Source organism: Amblyomma americanum, chromosome 1 (genome assembly GCF_052857255.1).
Source record: "Amblyomma americanum isolate KBUSLIRL-KWMA chromosome 1, ASM5285725v1, whole genome shotgun sequence".
Classification (NCBI taxonomy): Eukaryota; Metazoa; Arthropoda; class Arachnida; order Ixodida; family Ixodidae; genus Amblyomma; species Amblyomma americanum.
This window is the reverse complement of record NC_135497.1, coordinates 151,061,869-151,085,503: the sequence shown is the minus strand read 5'-3', so window position 1 is coordinate 151,085,503 and position 23,635 is coordinate 151,061,869. Positions and strand designations below refer to the sequence as shown.

At 50.8% G+C, this 23,635-nt stretch overlaps 1 protein-coding gene and 1 pseudogene across 1 annotated transcript in view; one reads left to right on the top strand and one right to left on the bottom strand.

The window, feature by feature from the left end:
* LOC144136433 (uncharacterized) overlaps window positions 1-15,879 on the bottom strand; it is a 58,390-nt gene extending 42,511 nt beyond the window's left edge. Inside the window, exon 1 of the mRNA XM_077668750.1 lies at window positions 15,761-15,879. Coding sequence (XP_077524876.1) covers window positions 15,761-15,775 — 15 coding nt within the window. The 5' untranslated portion in view covers window positions 15,776-15,879. The remainder of the gene's footprint in view (window positions 1-15,760) is intronic.
* A 3,670-nt stretch (window positions 15,880-19,549) lies between these two features.
* Window positions 19,550-23,635, top strand: LOC144114264 (uncharacterized; annotated as a pseudogene).

Genomic DNA, 23,635 nt, shown 5'->3' with positions numbered 1-23,635 from the left:
CTCTTAGCCAAGCTGACTGGCCGAGGATTGCACTTCCACGGAACGGCGTCGCCTGTCCGCAGGGGGACAGGGGGTCGCACGGGAAGGGAGGGGTTCCCTTCCGCGCTTTTCCTCTCGGCGCGGTCGACCGGCTGGTATGGCAGCTCGGCCGAAGGCCTTTCGAGGGGCTTTTTCGGGCGATCGTTGCGTACGTCTGCGCGCGTAGCATCGGAAAGCGAATGTGCTTCTGACGCTTTTGGGGGTTTAACGGAAGGTTTCAGGGTGCCACATGCTCGCTCCCTATATCCTCCGTTGCAGACGTCAATAACAATGCCCGTCTTGGCGAGGAAGTCTCTACCAAGAATAATGGGAACCGATAGGGCGGGGAGGTGAGCGAAGCGCTGGCGCCTCACTCGTTTCTCCCACCGCACCACAGGCCGCGCGGCACCGCTCGCGTGCGCTGTGCCGCTGGCTAATCGGAACGTGAGGTTGCTCGCTCGCAGTCGGAGTCCGTTCCGACGGAGATGCTCGCATACCTCGTCGCCAAACAGGGATGCGCTCGCTCCTGTGTCTAGCAAAGCCATGAACTTACGTCGATCAACCGTAAGCTCAATAAGCGGGACTGGTGTGTCGCTGGGTGGTTCCAAACTACAAGCCAGCAGGGCTAGGAGTTCGTGTGACTCACTGAGCACCGCTGTTGACGCCGCCGGCTGTGCAGCGTTGCTCACCGGCGGCTCCGTTCGTTTCCCGAAAGCGCGTGCTCTCGGTTCACGGGGTGTCTGCATTCCCGGGCGTAGTGCCCTCGTGGGTTGCACCGGCAGCAGAGGGTGTTCGGCCGTTGCCGGGCGGGGCAGTTGTCGCCTCGCGCCGGTTGACCGTTCCTTCCTGCCGGGCGTACCGTCGCAGTTGCCCTTTGCTCTAGCGTCCTCGGGTCGGCATGTCGGTCCCGATTCTGCGTACCTTGGCTACGTGCAGCGTGTGCTGCCCGCATGGCATACGTGTACGGGTCGAGAGCTCGGTCAGACAATTCCCAACCGTTTCTCAGTTGCCCGTCACTGAATGCAACCGTTTCGGCACCGCGGGAACGAATGCGAAAAGTGTCCGTTCCAGGCGCATCGCGGCTCAAGTGCCTGCGACGCTGGCGGTGGTGGCCGATACGCGCGGGGGGCGAGTATGTCCGCCTGTATGCGCTTGACTGCCGAGGCGAGTTCGTCCAAGTCCCTGAACTGCACGCCTCGTAGGTAGGCTGCGAAGGTAGGGTGAGCTTGTCGCGTGACGCGCTCTACCTTCTCGCCAATCGGAGCTGAGAGGTCTGCGATACGATAAAGTTCGTCCATCGCCCTCACGTACTCAAGCAAGGATTCGTCCGGATGCTGAGTACGCAGCTCCAACTCGCGCCGCAGACGACGGTCGTAATCTGCGGGCAAGAACTCCTCGCGAAACCTCGCTCGGAACTCCTCCATCGTGCGTGACCGGTGGCCAGTAAGGCGAAACCAGCGGGCAGCCTGATCTGCCAGTGAGACTGGCACGACACGCGCCAGAACCTCGCCATCGGTAAGCCCCGTCGCCTGCTGGTAGTTCAGCATGCGATCCAGGTACTCGTTGGCACTGACAGGATCATGATAGCCACCGTAGCTGGGAAGGTCCACCCCAAGCCTAGGTCTCGCCACTGGAGCGGGCGTTTGCAGGTTGTTCTGCACGATACCCGTGAGGTTCTCGATGAGGCACAGGGCGTTGCGCAACACAGCCTCTTGGGGGTTGGCCTGGCCAGGAAGTTCTGGCTGAGGGGCCGCGTGGGATGAGCAAGGCTGCGCAGGTTGCGCCGTGCTCTCCATACCTGGCGGCATAGCGTTTGGCGAGAAGTGCCTACCGTCGCCGCTCGTCCGAGCCAGTGTGTCGCGTGAATCACCGCTCGGCTCAAACGATATTAGATCGCAGGGGCTAGCGTCAGCCTCTGCGAATATGCCAGCAGTAGTTGTTACTGCCGCGTCAACCTGTTGCTGCTGAGATGCCATATCCGACAACCACAGCAGGGACTGGAAGTCAATCCCGCTGCACGCCATGGCTAGCCTGTGTGTCGGCAGTCGGTCACACAGACACTCGGTTTGTCACACCTCTGGCCCCACGTTGGGCGCCAAGAATATGGGGGTTATTCTTGTAATAACGCTCAAAGGGCTAGAAGCAGTAATCCTTCGCAGTATGCTCACCCCTGCAACCACACGGAGAGAAACGACGCTCGCCCTGAGACGCATAGCTAACAACTACGCAGGCTCAGACGAGGAGCTACTGAACGAGCTCCAAAACACGTACGTGGGAGAAAGGGTGACCCCAACCACCACACCAAGTTATACGGGACCGGCTAACCCCACCCTTGACGAACCGATACGCTGCAGCGCTGTCTTTCAAGAGGAACAAGGCGCCCGGACCGGATCGTACCACAAACGCCACAATCAGAAACCTGGGCACCGAAGCTTTATGGAAACTAGCGCAGCTCTTCAACGACACGGTTTGGAAGATAGGAGGGTCCATACCACCTGAATGGAAAGAGGCTGAGATCATTTTAATACCTAAGCCGGGGAAACCAAAATTGCTACAGAACCTCCGACCAATCTCGTTAACCTCCTGCCTTGGCGAACTTTTCGAAAAAGTCATCCAAACACGGATTGGGAGATACTTAGAGGATAACAAACTCCTACCAAATTCGATGTACGGTTTCCGACATGGGGTTTCCACGCAGGACGCCTTCCTCCTCCTTCAGGACGAGGTACTCAACCCACCACCCAGAAGGATGAACAGAATCTTGCTTGCCTTGGACCTGCAGAAGGCCTTTGACAACATATCACATGGCGCGATACTCACCGGCCTATAAGAGGTAGGCTGTGGGGAGAGGATATACAGTAACGTGACCAGTTTTCTCAAAGACAGAACGGCGTCCATAGGGCTGGGCCACCTAAGATCGGACAAGATTCACATGGCCAGCAAGGGCACTCCACAGGGCTCTATACTCCCCTCACTACTTTTAAACATAGGGATGAGGAAATTGGCTCTAGCGTTGTAGGAAGACGCAGAGTTGGAGTAGCCATCTTGGCGGACGACGTCACCCTTTGGGCGACCAAGGGGTCCTACGGGCACAGACAAGACACTCTACAAAGAGCGATCAACACAACTGACGAACACGCGAGGAGGGCAGGCATGAGATGCGCACGGGAAAAATCAGAATTTATACAAATTAGACCTAAAAACACCCAGCAGACGCGCTCCCCCATCCTCAATCTGGAGATCAACTGAAGCCAGGTCAAACAAGTGCAGGAGCTCAGGGTGCTAGGCATGCTAATTCAGGAGACGGGCAGCGTATCGTCAACGCTAAACAAACTCAAACACACGGCAAGGAGTGTATCGAGACTCATAAGAAGAATCGCCCGCAGTAAGGACGGCATGAAAGAGGACGACACTAGGAGACTGGTACAAGCCTTCATCATCAGCCGCATTACGTACGCTCTGCCATACCAGCTTTCACGCAGATGTGAAGCAGAGCAGGCCAACGTACTCATTCGCACTGCCTACAAAGCTGCGCTGGGCCTCCCTGACTTCACTGGCGCATAGTGCCTGGAGAGTCTTGGTATTTACATTACATACGATGAACACGCCGCGGCAGTCTTGATCGCGCAGAGAGACTCAACACGACAACCCAAAGTAAAGCTTTACTACAGAGACTTCACTACGTCTTGGCATCCCAATTCTGCGGGAGGAAACGCACCAAATACCCAGACAAGACAGGGAACGCATACACGTGGACCCAATACCCAAGAACATGCATCCGATGTTTTTAACGCCGGCCGCAGACGAGCGAGAGCGGTGGCACTCGAACGGTTACGCAACGACCCAAACACTCACTACACAAACGCAACTCCCTACCCTTTGAGGCTGAGAGCATTTTCTGCGGTCGTCACTAGAGGAAACCAAGCAATCACGTCGGCTACGATCCGTACCAAGAGCACGGCCGTGGCCGAAGCGGCAGCCATAGCACTAGCCATAAGAGCGGCAGAGGGCAAGAGGCAATCTGCACGTGTTCTCACGGATTCGCAAGAAGTTTGCCGACTGTTTCTCAGGGGCGTCCTCTCTCGGAGCGTCCTAGGGATACTAGGAACCAGCCTTCGAGAAGATCACATCATCACCTGGTGCCCTGCTCACGAAGTTGTACAGGAAAACGAACGGGCGGACCGCGTGGCTCGAGGACTAATTTTCCGAGCCGCGGACACATCGACCCGGGAGGAATACCTCACACCTACGCTGCCGCAAGATATCCTCGACAGCCAAATACGCGCCAGGCAGACAATGGCGCCACCCCACCCTAAACTCACACCCTGGCAGTCCAGTGACTGGAGACGCCTACAAACCAACACATATCTCAACATACACACACTCAGCAAAATACACCCGTCTCAATACGATGACTGCTAGCTGTCCTTGGTGCGGCGACACACCAACCCTCAAACACATCACTTGGCATTGCAAACAAAGACCAGGAGAAGGAAACTCACCCCCCGTCACACGCAACGGACTTGAAAGGTCGTGGGAGGCGCGACTCGCTCGGCAGGACCTGGGAAGCCAGCAGGCCACCTTGGACCAAGCCCAACGAGCCGCTAGAGCCAGTGGGGCCCTAGAATAGGGGCTTCACCCGCAAGAACCTCAGTCTGCTATTTCAATAAAATGTTTATTCCTCCTACTCCTCAAAGCCGCAACGCTGGGTGCGGGCTGCCGCACGGGCTCCGAGAGCAGCTTGCCCCCAGCATCAGAGACTTGCAGGGGCGCAATTGTCTCCGCAGCGGCAGGTACACTTGTAGAGATTGGGGCTGACAGAGCAGGCACATTTACTGCCGGCTTGCTAGGTGCATCACTGGAGACTTCAGCCGCAGGCAGCGGTTCTTCCACACAGACACTCTGAGACGCAGAGGAACCACCCGTAACAGCGTCGGTGTCGGAAACGCCGGGCTCCTTGATGGCTTCATCGGCTGCCTGTGCAGCCGGCGGAGGTGCAGGTCGGGCCGCAGCCTCAGAGTACGAGGGCTTGATTGCGCATGCCACGGTAGCGTGTGGATCACCACAACATCGACACGGCAGCACACAACCTTGACCTTGGTGCCCAAAGACCCTGCAGCGAGCGCAGAACGGAGCCGTGCACTGTGCTCTGAAGTGTGCAGTCGACCCACAACGCCGACAAACACGCTGCATGCCTTTGTAATCGCATGTCACGCGGTGGCCAGCGACCTTGATGTAGTTAGGCACGGGCGACTGGGGCTTCATTTCAATTCGGACGTACCGCATCCCGGTGGTGACAGTGGGACGCGACTCCATGGTGCCGCGACTTATGCGCAGCACCTTGCCATAAGGGGAAAGAGCCTTGGCAAGGGCATCACTTGGTACTCATGCGGGCAGAAAAAGAACAGTCACCTGGGTCACCTGCGGGCTCAGGGGAACGATGGCGACGCGTTCCTTGCCGATGATGAGGCAGGACGCAGCCATGGCGGCTTCCCTCTTCACGGTTACTTGGTAATTGCGTCCACCGAAGTGCTGGACACAGTAAACTTCCTCCAATCCAACTACGGAGGCTGTCGCATCGACGAAATCTTCCGGACTAGCCCCCCGAGGGACGACATCTAAGGCAAGAGCCTGCCGGCGGCCGGAACAAACAGCTCCGTTTAGACACACCATTATTTACCAACAGAGAGCCAGAAGAACTGCTCAGAATGAATGAATGAAAACCTTTTTATGATTCCCTTAGGGGGGTGGTAGCAGTGGAGGACGAAGTCTTCATCTTGAAGCTTGGGTTCTCCTTGGCCGTGGGTGGGCCCCTATTCCAGGGCTCCACTGAGTCGGGCCACCACGCTTGCGTGCGCTACTAGGGCCCTTTGGACCCCGAGCTCGCAGCTGGTGAGCCGGCTCTGCCATTGCTCCGCACATGGTGTTTTGTGTTTGTGGAATGCATGATTTCTTTCGCACTCCCACGTGATATGGTATAATGTCGGTCGTGCTCCGCACCACGGAAAAGATTTCTACGTACGATCAAATAATCGTAATGTCGCCATAGTCGCCTACCGCTACCAGAGCCGGTTTGTTAAAACTGTTCGCAGATCAGGCCTTCTTTCTGAACAACCTTTCAAGGGCTGGCTCCGGTTCTTAAGCTCTCCTTAAATTCACCTGTGTAGTCGCGTAAAATGACTCAACTGCACACATGTAACATGGACTTAACTTGCGTATAGATTTTATTAATTGATCATATTTATCAACGCATCTCAAAAATAACAAAATGACACATATAACCGCGAGCTGTCAAAGAGCGTCCCCTCTTGCTGGTGTGCGCTAAGTAATAAAAATAATAATTGGATTTGGGGGAAAGGAAATGGCGCAGTATCTGTCTCGTATATCGTTGGACATCTTAACAGCGCCGTGAGGAAATGAATAAAGGAGGGAGTGAAAGAAAGCAAGAAAGGTGCTGTAGTGGAGGACTCCGGAATAATTTCGACCACCTGGGGATCTTGAACGTGCGTGCACTGACATCGCGCAGGAACCAGGAAAGGAATCGCACAGGAAAGGAATCAGCTACGACATCACCATACATTCATTATAGTTTTGCACTTTTTCGCCGCTGTAACACCGCTATGCTGGCGTGTTTGTCTCGTGTTGCGGTGTTTCGACATAATAAGCGAATTTCCGAGAAGGACCAAGGAACCGGAGACCAAAAGAGAGGTTATTCGGAAGGATAAAAAGTGAAATTATGTTTGTATCTGCTTCCATTATTAATAATAATTGGTTTTTGGGGGAAAGGAAATGGCGCAGTATCTGTCTCATATATTGTTGGACACCTGAACCGCGCCGTAAGGGAAGGGATAAAGGAGGGAGTGAAGGAAGAAAGGAAGAAGAGGTGCCGTATAGTGGAGGGCTCCGGAAGAATTTCGACCACCTGGGGATCTTTAACGTGCACTGACATCGCACAGCACACGGGCACCTTAGCGTTTTTCCTCCATAAAAACGCAGCCGCTTCTGCTTCCATTACAGAACGGGATTATACACAAGTAGTGTGACATTCGAAAGGGGAAGTCACCGATCAAAAGCGTCGACGGTGTTATACAGGTTTTTCTGACTTCGTGCTTTTTTAATCAAATCAGCAGATGTCGTCTTCAGGAGCAGCATGAATCATATTCTCTCCCCTGTGCTGACTACTCCAGTTTCTGTTAAGCCAGCTTGTGGTGATAATAATAATAATAATAATAATAATAATAATAATAATAATAATAATAATAATAATAATAATAATAATAATAATAATAATAATAATAATAATAATAATAATAATAATAATAACAATAATAACAATAATATAATAATAATAATAATAATAATAATCGTTTATTTCCAGGTAATTGTACATGATAGTAACCAGCCCGCTTCCGGATCAGTAGTCGGATAAAAAAATAAAACAATATTGAAAGCACATAAATTTTCAAAAGAAACAAACAAGCACATGTATGTCGCAAAGTTGCGATGCTCAAAACAAGGTACTGGCATAGTATATGAACAAGATTGTATTTTCCTCAATACACATAAAAAAAACCAGACAGGGCATTTTTGCAACCGAATTATCTTTTGAGCACTCCATATAAAGAAAGAGCATTGTTCCAAATGAATTGTCTAATAAGGGCAGCATACGAAAAGCACATGGTGTCGTTCATTTGACAGCACAAATGACCGTATAAATGCCTTAATTTTTCGATCAGAGGTGAAGGTGTGTTCGGTTTCAAATTTGTTGAAACATGAAGGTACATAAAATGCGCGGGTTCTCTTTCCATAATTAGTGTACACACGTGGAATACTAAATTTCTCTATGTGTACAGCAGGATCCCCTTTATTCGACTACAAGGCAAGAGCCATGACGTCAGCGCCAGCAACGAGCATGAACACGAAGCAGTCTTGCTTGGGGCATCCACGCTGCGACGAATTTATTGCGTGCTTGTTGGACTGAACTTATTTGTTTGCGGCATCAAACAAAGCTACCGCGGGTCAAGGTGAGTTACGTGCTTTGCGCGCTCCCGGGAGTTTGAGCCGACCGGCAGGCAGCTACGGGTGCTAAGCCAGCGGGGCAAGTGGGAGGTAGAGTGGCGTGCTGTGGCAGCAGCACTCCTTCCAGGAAGACCAGACGGGTGCGTCCTCCTGTCGGCTCGGGCTGGACGGACATCACGGCGCAGCACCGATAGCTAAGAGCGGACTGCGTCATCCGGTTGTCTAGACAGGGAAAACCGAACACCAATCGTCATTGCATGAACACTGCGGTGATGCGCTGCAACTCCGCTTCGGAAGTGGCACTCGTTGGAGTAAGACGTGGCATCTGCAAAAAGTCTCGACCTCAAAATTTCGACCTCACTGAATGACGACCTCACTCAATCTCAAACTCACGCGTGAGGTTGAGGTCTGATTTGTTGACCTCACTTACAAAATTTCGAGCCGTCGCCTACCTCACCTCGACCTCACGTCATGAGGTGAGGTTGAGGTCGACCTCATGAGTTTACCCCCCTCTGTTCGGCACTCTACCGCGTCCGTCAACCAACCCCAGTGCAACGGACTTGCGGAGCGTGTCAACCGTACGCTGACTTTTATACTAGCGGCCTACGCAGCTCCTTCCCACACCAAACGGGACCGCTTTGTTCCTGCCGCAACTGCCGTATCTAAAACTGTATCGTTTGAAACATATCGTCTCAAACGATATGTTTGAGATGCGGCGCCCACGATTCCGGAACACTGTCCGGTGATGTGAGGTAGATGCCCACTTAATTGTTGCGCTAGTGCTGCCTGCATCTGTGCCGAAGAGCCACCCACGAGCCGCTCTGAACTTTGCGTGGATAGTTTGGTGCCCAGCGCCTCTTTTAGGTCTCCACCACGTGTCGGTGCCTACAGACGCGCTCGTGCGAGCGAAGTTCGCAGAAGGGCCATTGCCCGGACGGCACTGCACGAAGAGAGCCACCTGCCTCGGCGCAGCCAAACAAGTGACAGGCCATCTGCACGTGGTGGCGACACGTGCACAGTCGTCGCCGGGGTCTAAAGGGAATAGCGCTGGTGTCGCGCAGTTGGACAAACCCCCGTGTGCCGGGCCGGGGCGCGGTTCGAGTGCCATGCGTGAAGGGCGCTGGCTTGACGGTTGTGCTACTCCCGGGTTGCGCCATGCGGCGGAAATTGGCGGAGACTCCAGCACTGACGTCATTGCGCGGGTGCGATACGCGAAGGTTCTTGCCCGACCTTGGTGGAGACTGCAGCGGGGCTGGCGGCGGCAGCGACGCCAAGATGAACTCTTCCCAGAATTGGAGAACACACAGATGAGGACCAGCTGATAGTGGCGAGCGTGGTGCATCCGATGTTGATTTGCGGCCATCTCCGATGGAAAGAAGGAACGTTGCCGGAGGGCGGGCATCGCCGCCCCGGGGCTGAACCTTGAGCCCTATTGGTGGACATTGTATGTGAGGGGTAGCATGTAAGGGGAAGGAGGGGACTTTTCATTCGGATGATGTGAACGAATAAATTTCAACCTGCAACCCGATGCTTATCTGGGAAGCTTCCACATACTGACAGATACAAAAAGTATGGAGAAGTATAACTGGAGCAGTGTTTCGATTTCCCATTCAATTTTCGCTAACAAGGTGGGTGTCGCCTCCACGGTCTCCCTCTCCCTTGCGCACGTACGCTCAACTCTTGTGCTTTAAAATCTAACACAAAAAAATTTCCTTGAATCCCAAATACTAAACAGAACAAGGCTTTTATTCACAGCGTCAGGCATTTCCCAAAACATAGTTTCACAAAATAAATCATGAAAATATATTTCATAAATGCTGAAAACAATTTTTTTTTATCATTCGCTGGTGGTTCACACGACAGCCTTATAACTTAATGTTGGTGCATCATGCGGGAGGCTTTGCAAACTAAACTCTAATCCGCGCCCTGCCTGCCAGGCTGTCCATTTCTGCGCGCCTCACGCATCCCATGTGGGCGCACGAAGTTAGGGAACTCAGACTTTCGGGTCGTTGCCCCTTGGGAGCAAGCTGCAATCAACCGAGCATGTGTGATTGAGAAGGGCGCTTGCAAGAATGCTGACATCGAAAACGCCTTGAGTTGTGGTAGTAGTAGATTTTTTAATTAAAATAATAGTAAAAAGGAAGGAAAAGATTTTTGCTAGCCCCGGAATCTGCCATCGATACTGAAGCACGTGAGCTGGGGCAGCCGAAATAAAGGATAGCAGACAGAATGGAGAAATGAAATGAAAGAGGTGAGGGGACAGGAAGAGAGGTGAAGGACGAAATTTCTGCACTTGGCCAGTTCCGTACACTTCCTGCAAACTCAGCGTTCGGTGAGCATGCTTACTAACCATTTCCGGAAACCTTGGATGAAGTTTTAGCTTCTTAACTTCATGCTGCTGTGTCTAGGCGTTCCTTGGGTTCTTCAATCGCACCGAAACCTCCATAGAGATTTGCGCAAAAACGATTCTCGGCGACTCAAACGATGGGCGTTGCCCACACCCCATCTTTTTTTTCCTTGTTCAATGTGCAGTGACTAAAGAGGCTCCAATAAGTGCTCTGATGGCGCGGAATGAGACGCAACGTCACTAGCTGTGAGCGACCACAATGCACCAGCAGCATTCTGTGCTGTAATTTTTTTTACACACTCTTTATTCGCGGCCACTTTTTCGCACCCACAGCGTTAATTTGCGAAAGAAACCTTGGGAGCGCTTTTCACGCGGTGTTGTCATGAATCATTCAACAGTTGCTAATGCAACTGTGGACATAATAGCTGTTGCTTAACTATACGCACACCAGAAAAAAAATCGTCTCGGCGAAACTTATTTACTGTAATAGCATGGAATTGGCTTCCGATTACCTTTGCTTTGCAGCGTGGGCGCAGACTACGAACCTCCCTCCACACAGCGACTTGCGTGCGTTAAATCTGCCACATCGCCTCAAACCCCATGAAACCTCCTTGGTAAAAAAATAAGAAACTCAATGGCTGTTGCATTTCACACCATACACCGGCTGCTTCTCAGTGGGGTGTCGGACTCTAAGGGTGAGGATGTGCGGACTCCTTTAGCTCGTATTATGCGCGGCAATGGACATTCTTGAACTTGCAGGATTAATATTTTTAAAGCGAAAGCTTTACTACGCCATGTTCCGCGAGTTTCGCCTACTCCGTCACATTGACCTTCCGCCGCTCCGGAGCTGCGCCGAAACCGATGAAGAGCGGGAGCTTCGAAAGCAGAGGAAAGGCGCATAACTGAGCCCCTGGGAGAGTGGACACCTCAGTCGCGCTCTAAGCTACGTGGCGGTAGTGACAGATGGGCACTGCATGCGTTGGCATTGACAACGTCCGGTGACAGAAACGCGGCACTGACGCTATAGGCCGTCGGCGTTCATTGTGTTCATTAGCGTGGCATTGTCAACGTTCTACACTAGACTCCGATGATTTTGAGGAAAGGAAGGGCGCATTACTGGCTCCTTGGGTCAGTGGATAATAATAATTGTTCTTTTGGGGAACGGAAATGGCGCAGTATCTGTTTCATATATCGTTGGACACCTGAACCCCGCCGTAAGGGAAGGAATAAAGGAGGGAGTGAAAGAAGAAAGGGAGAAGGAGGTGCCGTAGTGGAGGGCTCCGGAATAATTTCGCCCACCTGAGGATCTTTAACGGGCGCTGACATCGCACAGCACACGAGGGCCTTAGAGTTTTGCTTCCATAAAAACGCAGCCGCCGTGGTAGGGTTCGAACCTGGGAGCTCCGGATCGGTAGCCGAGCGCCCTAACCACTGAGCCACCGTCGCACCACAGCTTTATCTCTCTAACCAGGTTCAAGCTGGAAACCTCGCCACAGAGTTGACGTTTACTGACGTGTGTGGTGTTTCGCGTGGCCGGCTGTGGTTGAAGCAGGGGTTGTGAGTTCCGAGCAATCGTGCACGAAGCCCCGGAACTCGAGTCAACTGCGATTGCGCCCGGCTGAACAGCCCGCGCATTTCAGGGCACGGATATGCGCCCACAGTTTATAGCTGTTTCGAGTTTGTTGGATGTCACGAAAACATTCGCTTGTTCACTTCCCAGCTTTGAAAAGGAAGATATTGAAAAGAACATCAAACAAAAGAAAGTGCATGCCGCAGCACAATAGCGCATACGGTTCTAATTGGACGCCGTAGGCTTTGCAACACGTCACCAGCCGGATGTTGAATTTGAGCCGAACTTCCTGCGCATCTCATCCGTTAGCAAATTTATTCGATTCAGATCTGGTTCACGGCACCAGTCCTGAAAAAGTGTCGCTGGTGCCAGCGCAGTGCAGAACCAGTTCTGTGGTGCAGGTGCAGCGCGTCAGCAGCGCCGCACCTTATGGGCGACAATTTTCAATCGAGCGCATGCAGGCAGCTCTTGTTTTCTGCTCGCCGTGGAGGTGTTCAGTGGTGCAGTTCTCGCGTGCGTTTTTTGTGTGCGGTCGCTTTCGTGCATAACGAGACTTGCGTCGTCCATGGAGTCGGCCATGGTCTACGACGGGGACATCACATAGTTCCTCTTTATGGAGTAGTTCTACTCTTACGACAGTGAATACCAGGAAACCGACTCCGTGCGGTCCTTTGCCGCAACTCACTTGTTTGGACCTATCGCTTCCGAATTCCAAAGTACTGCAAAAGCGTGACTGCAATTTCTACTTCAATTTCGCATTCACGAGGCTCTTCAGACTATCTAGAGAGTCGTTCGAAGAACTTTCGGCGCGATTCAAGGCCCTGCATATTTTCCGACGCCTATAGGGAGGCACCCACAAATTACCTTCGAAAGCCCGCCTCGCTCATTTAGCTCTTTATAAGCAGTTTAAAAGCAACCTCGCTGCTTTGCGTGAGCCCCGGAATCCCTGTAGCCACAGCAGAATTAATGTACAGGCAGCGGCGAACCAGCAGCATCTGCCTGCATGCTAGCGCAGTAGGCAGAGGTAACGGCGCCGGCAAAACACGCCCGCGATTCGCCCTGCCCGTATTTTTCCAACAGCCCACACCATTGCTGCGCTGTCTGAAGAAAAAAATGTTTTGTGTGAACTCCCAGGCACATGGACGGCTTAGGTACCTGTTACAAGTAGCAGGTACAACAAAAAAAAAACAGAAAGTTACCTGCTGTCGCGTATATTTCAGCGTCATTTTCTCGCAAAATGACATGGGAACCGTCTACGACAGCTAAGACCTCTTTCAATTAACCTTCAATACTTACGAGCATGTTAGCGTCGTCTGCTCAAAGCTCTCTGGATGTGCACAATTAACTTTCCTGCGCATCCTTCGCGGACGGTGCCAAGGTTCCTTCCACCACAGCGACACCACGGCTGCACCCACATAAATCACGGACAGTGGTGCAGGGGGCGCTGTGAATCGAGGGCTTTGGTGCAGCGCACCGTGAACCGGTGCCGGCGGTGCAGAGAACCACGGCTGAATCGAACAATGCTGTTGTGTTTCGGTTTTGTATGGAAAAAAAGCCCTCGCGCTGCAAGGCTTCTGAGACGGACGCTTTTATTTTTTTTCCTTTTTAAAAACTGATATGACATCGTCTCCACCGTGGCTACAAACTCGCCTTTGGCCCTAAAGACATGTGCTAAGCGCAAAGATAATTGCCGCAGTTAGTTAATTAGCTAGTTATTAGCGTCGCTTTTAAAGTTACTGACGTCCACCGTGTCTGACAGTTTGTTCCTGAACAGATGTTTTTTTTTACTTTTTTGTCCACTCCAGCTGCTTTTAGAAAATTGTGACAATTGTTAGCTGACACCTGAAAAGGCATGCACCGAGCGTTTCGCTAAAAGAATCGAACTCACAATGGCAAAGAACTTCGGTCTGGGCTTGTTGTTGCGTGGTTTTTTAACGCAGACAGGTGAGCGTGAACGAATGATACACGCGGGACAAGCTCAAATTAGAGCTCACCTGTTTCCGTTCACAATGGCAAGGGCATGCACGAAAATAGCGGCATGGTCCGCAACTCATGCAGACATCTCTCGAGGCTCACTAGACGTCGATTAGGAAAGTGCTAAGGGTTATTCAAAAACATTGAAACCATTTCTGGCGCTCGTTCAAATGCTCCCGAGCAAACAAATGGCAAGTGATAGCAGTGTACCATGGTGTCAGAGCTTTTCCCTTCCACATGCAGCAGTGAATCCTTCATGACGGACAGTGTACACCGTGTTAGAACAGCAGCTATGGCTAGTTTGCTTTGTATCTTCACATCAACAACGCAGAATGAAGACAATGGCCAGTTGCGCGTCACCTGTCCTTCGTCTTTTTTTTTTCTGCGCTGTTCACCTCAAGATGAAACGGACAGCGGTAATTCTAAAAAGTTGAACAGTAGTGCTAAATGTTTCAAAAAGGCAACAATTTTTGAGCTAGCATCAATAACAGCCAAGATATAGACGATTAAAAATTACGCTTCTTCACCCCTCAACTCGTACACGCTGGGCACCAGAAAAAAAAATAAAGAAAACAAGTCTGGGACTGGGCCTCGCCTATGGACACGTCATCCGCTGACTTTCGGTTTGCAACTTCCGGTTGTCGCACCCGGTGCCCCACCAGCAGCATCGGCAGCGTCTCCGCGGTCTCTCTTCGCCTATCTGGATTGCGGCGCTCGTCGGATTCTTTTGCTTCTTATCTGTTGTTGCAGACGAAAAAGACACTGCGGGTGGCTCCGACTCCGGTGACTCCCGGCAGAAAGAGGCGGAAGAGGTAAATTGAAAGCATATGCGCGAAGGTAGTGACCTGGCTCGCGCTTGCCCGATGGGGTCTCGCGGCGGCACGAGCAGACGACTTTCACGGCTACCGGAAGTGTGCCCGTGACGTCGGGGTTGCCGTGGTCCAACGAATGACAGCGACAGCTTGTGATGGCCTGCCGACGTCACTCACTGAACCATATTTTCACGATTTTACTTGCAAAAACCGTCAATACGAGAACACCAATCGCCCGCGAATTTTGAAAAACACGGTTTTTAAAAAATCATAATAAATTGCCGGCTCAGTTCCATACACTCATACTTAGTGTAAATGCTCCTTAGCTTCATTTCTAAGCATGGAAAAGATTTACAAGCGACTTTTAATTCATTGCATAGTCCCTTTAATGGTTGACGCCTGCAGGGCGAAACGTGTCTAGTCTGTCTTGACTGAAATCAGTACTTGTGTACACGTTAGTGCTGCCGAGTACCAGAGGATGCATGCAATCGCCTAGTCACTCTTCCCGGAGTCAACATCGTATATCGTCTCAACTCGCTCTTCATTTCCTTCTTCAGTAATATCGCAGTGCTTCTGTGTCCATTAAAACATGCGTGTGCGGTCACCTCAGTCGCAATCCCTGTTTGTTGTTTCAAAAACGTAAATGGCAGCAGACAAAACAACATACGCGAAAAGACCAGAATGTAGCGAAACGCTGCATTCTGTTATGGTGGGCGGAAACTTACAAATTATGTAAATGGTGCCGTCTGCAGATCACAAGAACACCAAGATTTCGGGCCTTGATTTCAGTCCTTCGCCAGCGCGCTACACGCGTCGGGAGGTACAACCAAAGCGGGCAGCCCAGAGTCAGGGCGAAGCTAGGAGTACCCCGTGGCCCACAGGTACAGTGTTTCTCCACAACTCTCGCTTCTGAGGTCATAAAAGCTCTCGCGCGACGACATGACCGTTTCTGCCCGTTTCGTCACACAAATTCACCGCTCGCCTCCCGAGCGACGAGAGGAGTCAGTGGGAAGCGCTCACCAGTGACTTGTCCATGGCTCTCTTGGTGACGTCGAGGGATGCGTTGAGCGTTGCACGAGTGCCCGTCCACAGGCGCCCCTCTTTTATGCCGCGAAAGGCAAAGCGCCGTCGGCGTAAATGTTCTTTTTACTTTAGCAGGAGGAAGCTGGAGGCGCGTCCGCGACGTCGCCGCCTAGAACTGCGTCGCGGTCCTCTGCTCGGGACCGCTCAGGTGTGGAGGGCGGCGTGGACGACGCTCAGCTTTCTTTGCGCTGCTGCGGGGCACTCTCTCCGGCACGATTCCGGTCCGCTGCTTGCGACGTCGCCGCCTGCAGTTGTGGCTGCCGGCCACGCTCCTCCATCGAGCACCTCTCACAGAGCGTTTTGGGGTGCCCGCATCCTGCCGCTCAGGCATCGGCCCAACTGATAATTCGAGGGAACTTATCCAGCACCGCTGCAGATGTTGCTTCTTTACTCAATAGTCCATGAGTGCTGCCTATCCCGCGCCTGTCTATAGACGCACTGGCCTTGTCAATGGCAAGAGCACGGACACCGCTTCAAAACCCGGGTATAGCCTTTGCGGCCACTTCACGGAGGCTACCATTTGCAGGCGCCAGCTGTGAGCGTCAAATGAAAACTGCCAATAAAAGTTAAAAAGAGTATTGCTTTGTAGCTCTTAATTTATCTCTGGGACGGTAATATGTATATCATTTTTGTTACAGCATATCTGTTTGACCGATTTTGTTTCCAGGCGCTAGCGCGTTTATTAACCATCTCGAAGTTTGTAACATGAACACTGTTTACGTTGCCGCCAGCAAGCATGGCGACAGCTAGCCTGCTAACATCCGAATTCTGTCTCAATCAGACCGCGGGATTTCAATACATGGGCCCTGTGGGAAGTTTCGCATGTCCATGGTATGATCAGATCCCTGCACGGAAGCAGCATGCCTACAGCGCATAGGGTTTCAGGGGAGCACAGCGCGTGCGAATTAAAACACCATGCATACCCGTGCTCACACACTGTACAGCGCGGCAAGACGACATATAGGGCCAGGAGCTAAAGCCCAACAACATTCCAACCCCCCCCCCCCCCCTTTTTTCCCCTATAATTCGACGAGTATTCCACTATAGACGCGATTAGCAGGGGGTATGGCGCTAGAGGAGAATGTTGGAAGAAGGAGTGAAAACTTTTGCTAAGAAACCAGCGAAGTGATCCTCGATTGTCCAATTTTCCAATGTCTACTTATCATATTCACAGTTCCACTGTAGGCCCGCCTCCCTGAGGAAGCGTTTGTGCGCAGAAAACGTCGCTGCTAACGTTCATAACGAGTGTCGCACAATATAAGAATGGCATCTGTATCGGGTACGAGAACAGCATGCCCCTCGTCTTCTGTGCTGCAGTGGTTGAAGTGAATACCTGACCGAAATTGCTGTATAACAGCCGAAACTGCCGCGAATGGTCGCCAAGATCACGGCTGCAAACTGTCAGCACTTGTGAGGAATTTGTTCCTGATCCTTTTTCAGTCGCTCTCTCTCTCTCTGTTCGCGTCGACCCAATCAGGTGCATACGAATCATTGGCATCCTATATACACACTGTATTTTCTCTCGTCACCCATAACCTTTTCTAGGCCATCTGGTACCGTTAAAATCGGTTGACGATTGCAACAGACAACATCTACAGATTGTTGGCGAGGTGTGTGGTAAAGTTTATTTGGGTAACGTTGATTTCTTCGGCGACCAGCTTAAAGGATAAAGTAATGATTTGAGTCCTGTGGCTGCGGTAACAAAACATGATCTTTCCGATCGTTCCAAACACTACGCGGTTGAAATCTCTATTCAATGCCACAATGCGTGTAAAGGAACGTCTTGAAAATAAATATGGCATCTTGGAGAACTTCTGTCAGGAGAAAAAAAAAACTTCGGGTTCTCCGGAGAACTGTGGATATGCAACTGCCGCATAGGCGTACGTCGTACGTGGTACGACCAGTAATCTTTTTTTTTCTTCAAAATTTTTCAGTTTTTACAGGGAATGAAGCATGCTGCAAATGCGTTTGATATTATTCAAGGTGACAAGGCATTCCGTGGCTATTTGCTACCAACTGTCGCAGTTCTTAATGCAAGTTAATGATGTTGCCTGCGCGCTCCAACTATTTGAGCCGCTGAGGCTAAACGTGATCGCTGGTCACGACAAAAGGCAACCGTAGCTCTTTAAATGCGCAACGCTAGAGCGGATGTGCGGAGGAAAAGCCGTGCGCGTTGTCACAATAATTCGGGATTGGTCGAGAGGGTCGCGACGTCACAAGTTGAGTTTTGAGTAAAGTTGTAAGGTCTCTTTGCAGGCATTACTAGGTTAGTTATCTTCTCACCAGAGGTGCCCACCGCCGGAGACGGTTGCTTGATTTCACGACCGAAGGCTTCTTCGCACCAGGGGCGCTCCGTCAGAGACGGTATTGCGACGAATCAGGATGCAGGTATTAAGGGGGTACGACTTCACTGGTTTATAAACAAAAATTTATATTACAAACAAGTTGATGCACAAGATACAATTTAAACGGCAAAAAGGTTAAACAACAAAAAAGGTGGAACTGTCTAACACTAGGGAAGGCCCCTACTCGGCATAGCGGAAGATGCATTACACCTGACCTTAGCCCAGAACAATTTTCCAGGGCTCCGGGCCCTGGTTATAAAGACCTAAAGGTCCGGCCCATATTCGGTAGCGTCCAATCACGTCAAACTATTGACATGATTGGTTAAACAAGTGTATGACCGGCCCTCCAATTTCCGCAAGGTATATAACACTCTCCCTAAAGTGAACAACGCAATAAAAAACCCATTTTTCTCAGAAGGTGCCACAACCATTTGTCCACAGGTTTGCCTGCCCCGCCCGGCAGCCCTTTCAGTATTGACCAAAACACTCTCTCCTGCAGAAAAAGAAAAGCAAAAACCACACAGTCGTGCCTGCCCGTGCAATCGGTTTCATCGAAACTCCTGAACCCTGTCGCCGTTACGCAATTAGAGCTGTCACCGAACTCCGGCGGGGTGCTTCCGCTGTGAGCGACTGCCTGCTCGGTCCCGACTTTCCCAGGGGGATTAGCGTTCTCGTGAGCATACGCGGCTTAGCTTCCACATCGATACCCTTTCGTTGGGGCTATCCCAAATCTGGCCGCCGCTGCCCATCCGTCATTTTCATTGTTCCCCTCCTTGATAAGACTGCTATTTTTCAAGATCTTCCCACAAGATGTTCGTCGCAAGGGCGCGTCGCGTCCGGTGTCTGTCAAGACGAGGGTGCTTCCGGTGCGAAACAACCCTGAGTGCGAGGATTAAGCGTGCGGCCATCGCTGTCAGGGAGTCTTTATTTAGTGACTCTATGCCAGGGGTGCTTGACCAACACCCTCTAAAGAACCCTCTAAAGTCTGTTCCTTCCCCCCCTGAGCTACATCACGCGAAAGAGGCCGACATAGAAGTTCCGTGCAGCACGTCTCGAAGCTACGAGCGGCGCACGGATGTTGAGAATGAGGCCTGGAAGGTACACAATGGTTAACCCCACCTGTATACAAAGAAGTCAGAATGGGGGGGGGGGGGGCGACAGTGACGACAATGCAACCGGTTCTGGAAACATGTGACACTTCCTTCATTGCCTCGTAGAAAGTCGTGGCATGTCGCGACATGCTTCCGAACGCACTTTTTTTTAGACGTTGACTGTGCATGCAGATCCTATACACCTTGTGCTGCGCGTGTGGTTATGTCCGTCGAGACGATGTTCTAGTGCCATCGCTGGAGTGGAATGTGGATTACGCTTCTGCCAGGGTATGCCTATTAAGTGCTGCGTTCCCGATTGCCGGACTAATTACGAATCGGGTCCCAAAAACCACGTGTTCAAGTTCCCCCGGGATGGAGAAGAACAGAACGCCTAGATTAGGGCAATACTTCGTTGTATCACCGCACTCCAGGGTAAGATGTTCGAAACTTCTTCACATAATAGTTACATTTGAAAAATACGATAAAGTTATGCGCATCCATTATAAACAAAGCGTATTTAAACTAGGCAGCTGGTTAACACCGCAGGTGGCAAATGCAGACTTTCAAGAAAACTCTCTTGCGAAGTTACAGCTGCTATTTAAACAAAAATTTAACTTCCCTCTCTCTAGGTTTGCGAGCTTCACTTCACTGAGGCCGACATCGTGCGAGAGGCCTCCCACATCGACAAGGTTACAGGGCACACCACCACGGCACCACTTTCGCATTTGCGCCTTCGCCCAGGTGCAATCCCATCTAAGTTTCCGGGATGCCCGTCTTATATTTCGAAGACAAGCAACTCAAGGGATGACCCAGACTCGAAGCGCATGCCTCTTGAGACTGCTGCTTTGAGGAAAGCGCTTGAAGAGTCAAGTATTCCGCAAAGGGCAGGAAGCGGATAGGGTTCTAATCCTAAAAGACTTGACCGAATATCTAGCAAGCAAAAAGTCTACATTCTGGCATGCTATTGAAGGAAGTGAACGCCTTATATTAGTGCACATCATTGAAGACGGAGCTCCATGCATCAAATATTCAATTTCAGCAAAAGCTGATCTCTGCGTGACAGTTCACTTCGTAAAGATGCCGATAACGAAACTAGGCACCAATTTCTCAATCCCAACAGTAGCAAACAGCAAGAAAGAAAAAGTTGGAGCTTCTTGAGATCATTGAAGAAAGCAGTGGCGACCTCAATAAAACTCCTGAATCCTTCAACAAAGACATCTGCAAGCAGATTCTTCTCCTGCTGGAAAAATTATCTTTTTCGCCCACAGATGAAGGCACCAATGCCGTACAATTTCTTAGCGAGCAGTTGAAGCTTCTCTCAACGAAGAAAGTTCGGAGAAGTTACTCAGCCGACTTCATGATATTTTGCTGTCTACTCTTCACTGTATCGCCTCACGCATACAAATATATCCGCGGATCTGGAATCATGACTCTGCCGCACATAGTGACCATTCGCTCAATATGCTTATCGTACGGCAGGAATCCTCAAATCGAACATCAGAGTGAATTGTTCCTCCGGTACAAGGCCGGAAGAATCACCGACTTGAATGATCGCCAACGTTTTGTGACACTGATGGTGGATGAAATTCACATCAAGCCTTATTTCGACTACAAAGGAGGCAATATTACAGGTGCTGCTCTGAACAGCTCAGGTGCAGCAACCAGCGCACTTGTCTTTATGGTGCAGAGCCTCTTGTGCCAATTCAAGGAAGTCGCTCACATCGTCCCTGTCCAAAAAGCAGAATCAGAGTATCTGCGCCAGTTGCTGAGAAAAAGTTATATGTGGAGTAGAAGAAATTGACCATTTGCGGAAAAGTTTCTGCGCATGCGCGGTGAAAGCGCAGCTAGCGCCCTCTGTAGGCGATTTGGTTTTGGTTGGAAAACATGAGCTGGCCGTGCATTCCAGCGCTGTAGTACGGCGACAGATGTGAGCTGTAACTGCCACGTAACTGTCATGTAACTTCAACGCGTTTCTAACTAAACTGACCACGCGTTTTGCAACAGCGATACTTGGACGTAATAAAAGCCGCTACGAGATACAACGCGCAAAAGACGAAGCCGTTAATGGAGCCAGCAATTCGCGCATCGAGCACGTTTCGAAACGACTGTTCCTGCGACATTTCGCGCTTGCTCCCAAGTGCGCACAGCTCGGTCGTTCTAGAAGAGTTTTGCCATCGACGCACGTGCGTATTCGGTGACAGCCAAATTATTTGTACTAGTATGAACATTCATAAATGCTACAATGTCAAGCTGTGCTATCTCAACAGCGAAGCACGCGTCAGAGCGCAACCTCGCCTATATCCGCGCATTCCAACGCTCCAGCGGCCTGTTAGAACGCAAAGCAATGCTCTATCGTATCAGCACGAGCCGTGGTTGAGATGGTGCAACGGGTCGTTTACTGATCAGTTAAGTGTGGCCTGCGGCAAAAGGTGCTGCATGAAGTTAGCAGAAACTCTTGCCCTATCGAGGAAGCGCGAACATAAATGGGCATTAGGAAAGTGCATTTCATTATGCTGTTAAACTCGCCCGCACATAGGCGCACATTCATGCACACTTTCATTTGGTCATTCGGCGTTCCGGTGAGGTAGTAGACTGCAGGTTCAGCCACACATGGTCGTTTTTCAGGCAACAACTCGAAAACTCTTCGCCCCACCCCGTTTCTAAAAACGGAAATGGGGTGTTCTCCTCCTCCATCATCGTCTTTCGTTAGCAAACGCACGCTTCCGGCGAAGAAACAACGCTAAAACAAGAAAACAAGCGCACGTGAACAGCTGAAATCTACCTTTGCACACGCCTGCTCGAGAACCCCTTTCCAACCGAAAGTGCCAGCGGAGCTTCCCTGTTTGCACGGCAGGCGGCGCTCGCTTTTCCGCAAGTGGTCCATTGGCTACAGGGTAGTGCGTGTCGTAAGTGACAACAATGCCATCACCACCAAAGCTATGTCTTACTTCTCGTCACCTCCTTCCAAACAAAATGTTTATTCGCATCCATCGGACCCTGCAAGACCTCTCTTTTTTTGTGATAGACCCGGTACACATACTAAAGTGTATACGCAACAATTGGCTTAATAAAAAAAAACGACCAACATTGCTTCTACTTTCCGAGTTCGGTAAAAACCTCACTGAAGGACAGCGAATGCTTTCATGCGTCATTTGCTACCATGAGGAATCTCTACAACTTGGAGTGCGAGAGGCTGTTAAGCTATGGCTACAGACTGTCAAGAAAAGCTCTTTGTCCATCGAACATCGAACGGCAAGATGTTAAGTTGGCCTTACAAATGTTCAATGAATACCTTCCTCAGGCCCTACGAGCCCTTGGCATGAAGCACAACCTCTTATTTTTCGAAGAGACTGCCACTTTCATTGAATTGGTGGTGAAATGGTGGAAGATCGTGAACGTGAAGACCCCTTGGAAGGGAAAAAGGCTTCGAGACAAGTTCGAAGAACCAGTGTTTTCTTCGGAAAATGACATCACGATTGATTTCCTGCGCAATCTTTCGGCTTGGTTGGAGGAGTGGAAAGGCAAAAACTTGGACAGTGGCACGTTAACAAGAGAGACCCATGCCGCTATCGACCACACAACGTATGCTTTTGTGGAGTTTACAAAGTACTGCTTCGAAGAGCTCAAGCTGTCATATGTCCTGCTAGGAAAAATCCAAACCGACAGTCTGGAGGAGCGCTTCGGAAAGTACAGGATGCTGGCTGGATCCCAGTATCATGAGTCGATGAGGCAAGTGTATGAATGCGAAAAGAAACTAAGGCTGCAAAGCACTTTGCCAGCCATCAGTAAGGATGAGCAATGGGATGAGCTTCACTTGCGACCAGACTGCCCACGCCCTATCCTAAATGTAGTGGTGACCGAAGATGCACTGTCGGAACTAAAAGACATCGTCTCGGTGCTGGTCTATGTGGCAGGCTATGCAGTGTACGCAACACTTAAAAAGCTGAACTGCACAAAATGCATGGATGCACTCACGGAAAAAAGGATGACATCATGCAGTATCCATGGACGATACGACCTTTGACAGGGGCGGGCTTGTTCACCCAGCAACATTTGCCGTCAACGCTGTCGCACACAACTAAGTAGTTGTTAAGCAACTGTCAACAAATAAGGACTTCGTCAATCTGCCGAACCAGCGTCATTTAGTCACGGACCTCACGCTTGAACTGCTCGCCGGTGACGATTCCTCAGAGTTTGACACCTGCGAGGATGGCCACAAGTGCGAACTTGTGTTGAAACATTTGTTATGGTGTAGCACCAACATTTTGCTGAAGAACTACTGTTGCAAGATGAATGACAAAATACTGGATGCCAACGCCAAGGCAAAAAAGAGAAAAGCTGAAACTCTGCGGAATAAGGCAGCGGTTTCTTTGTAA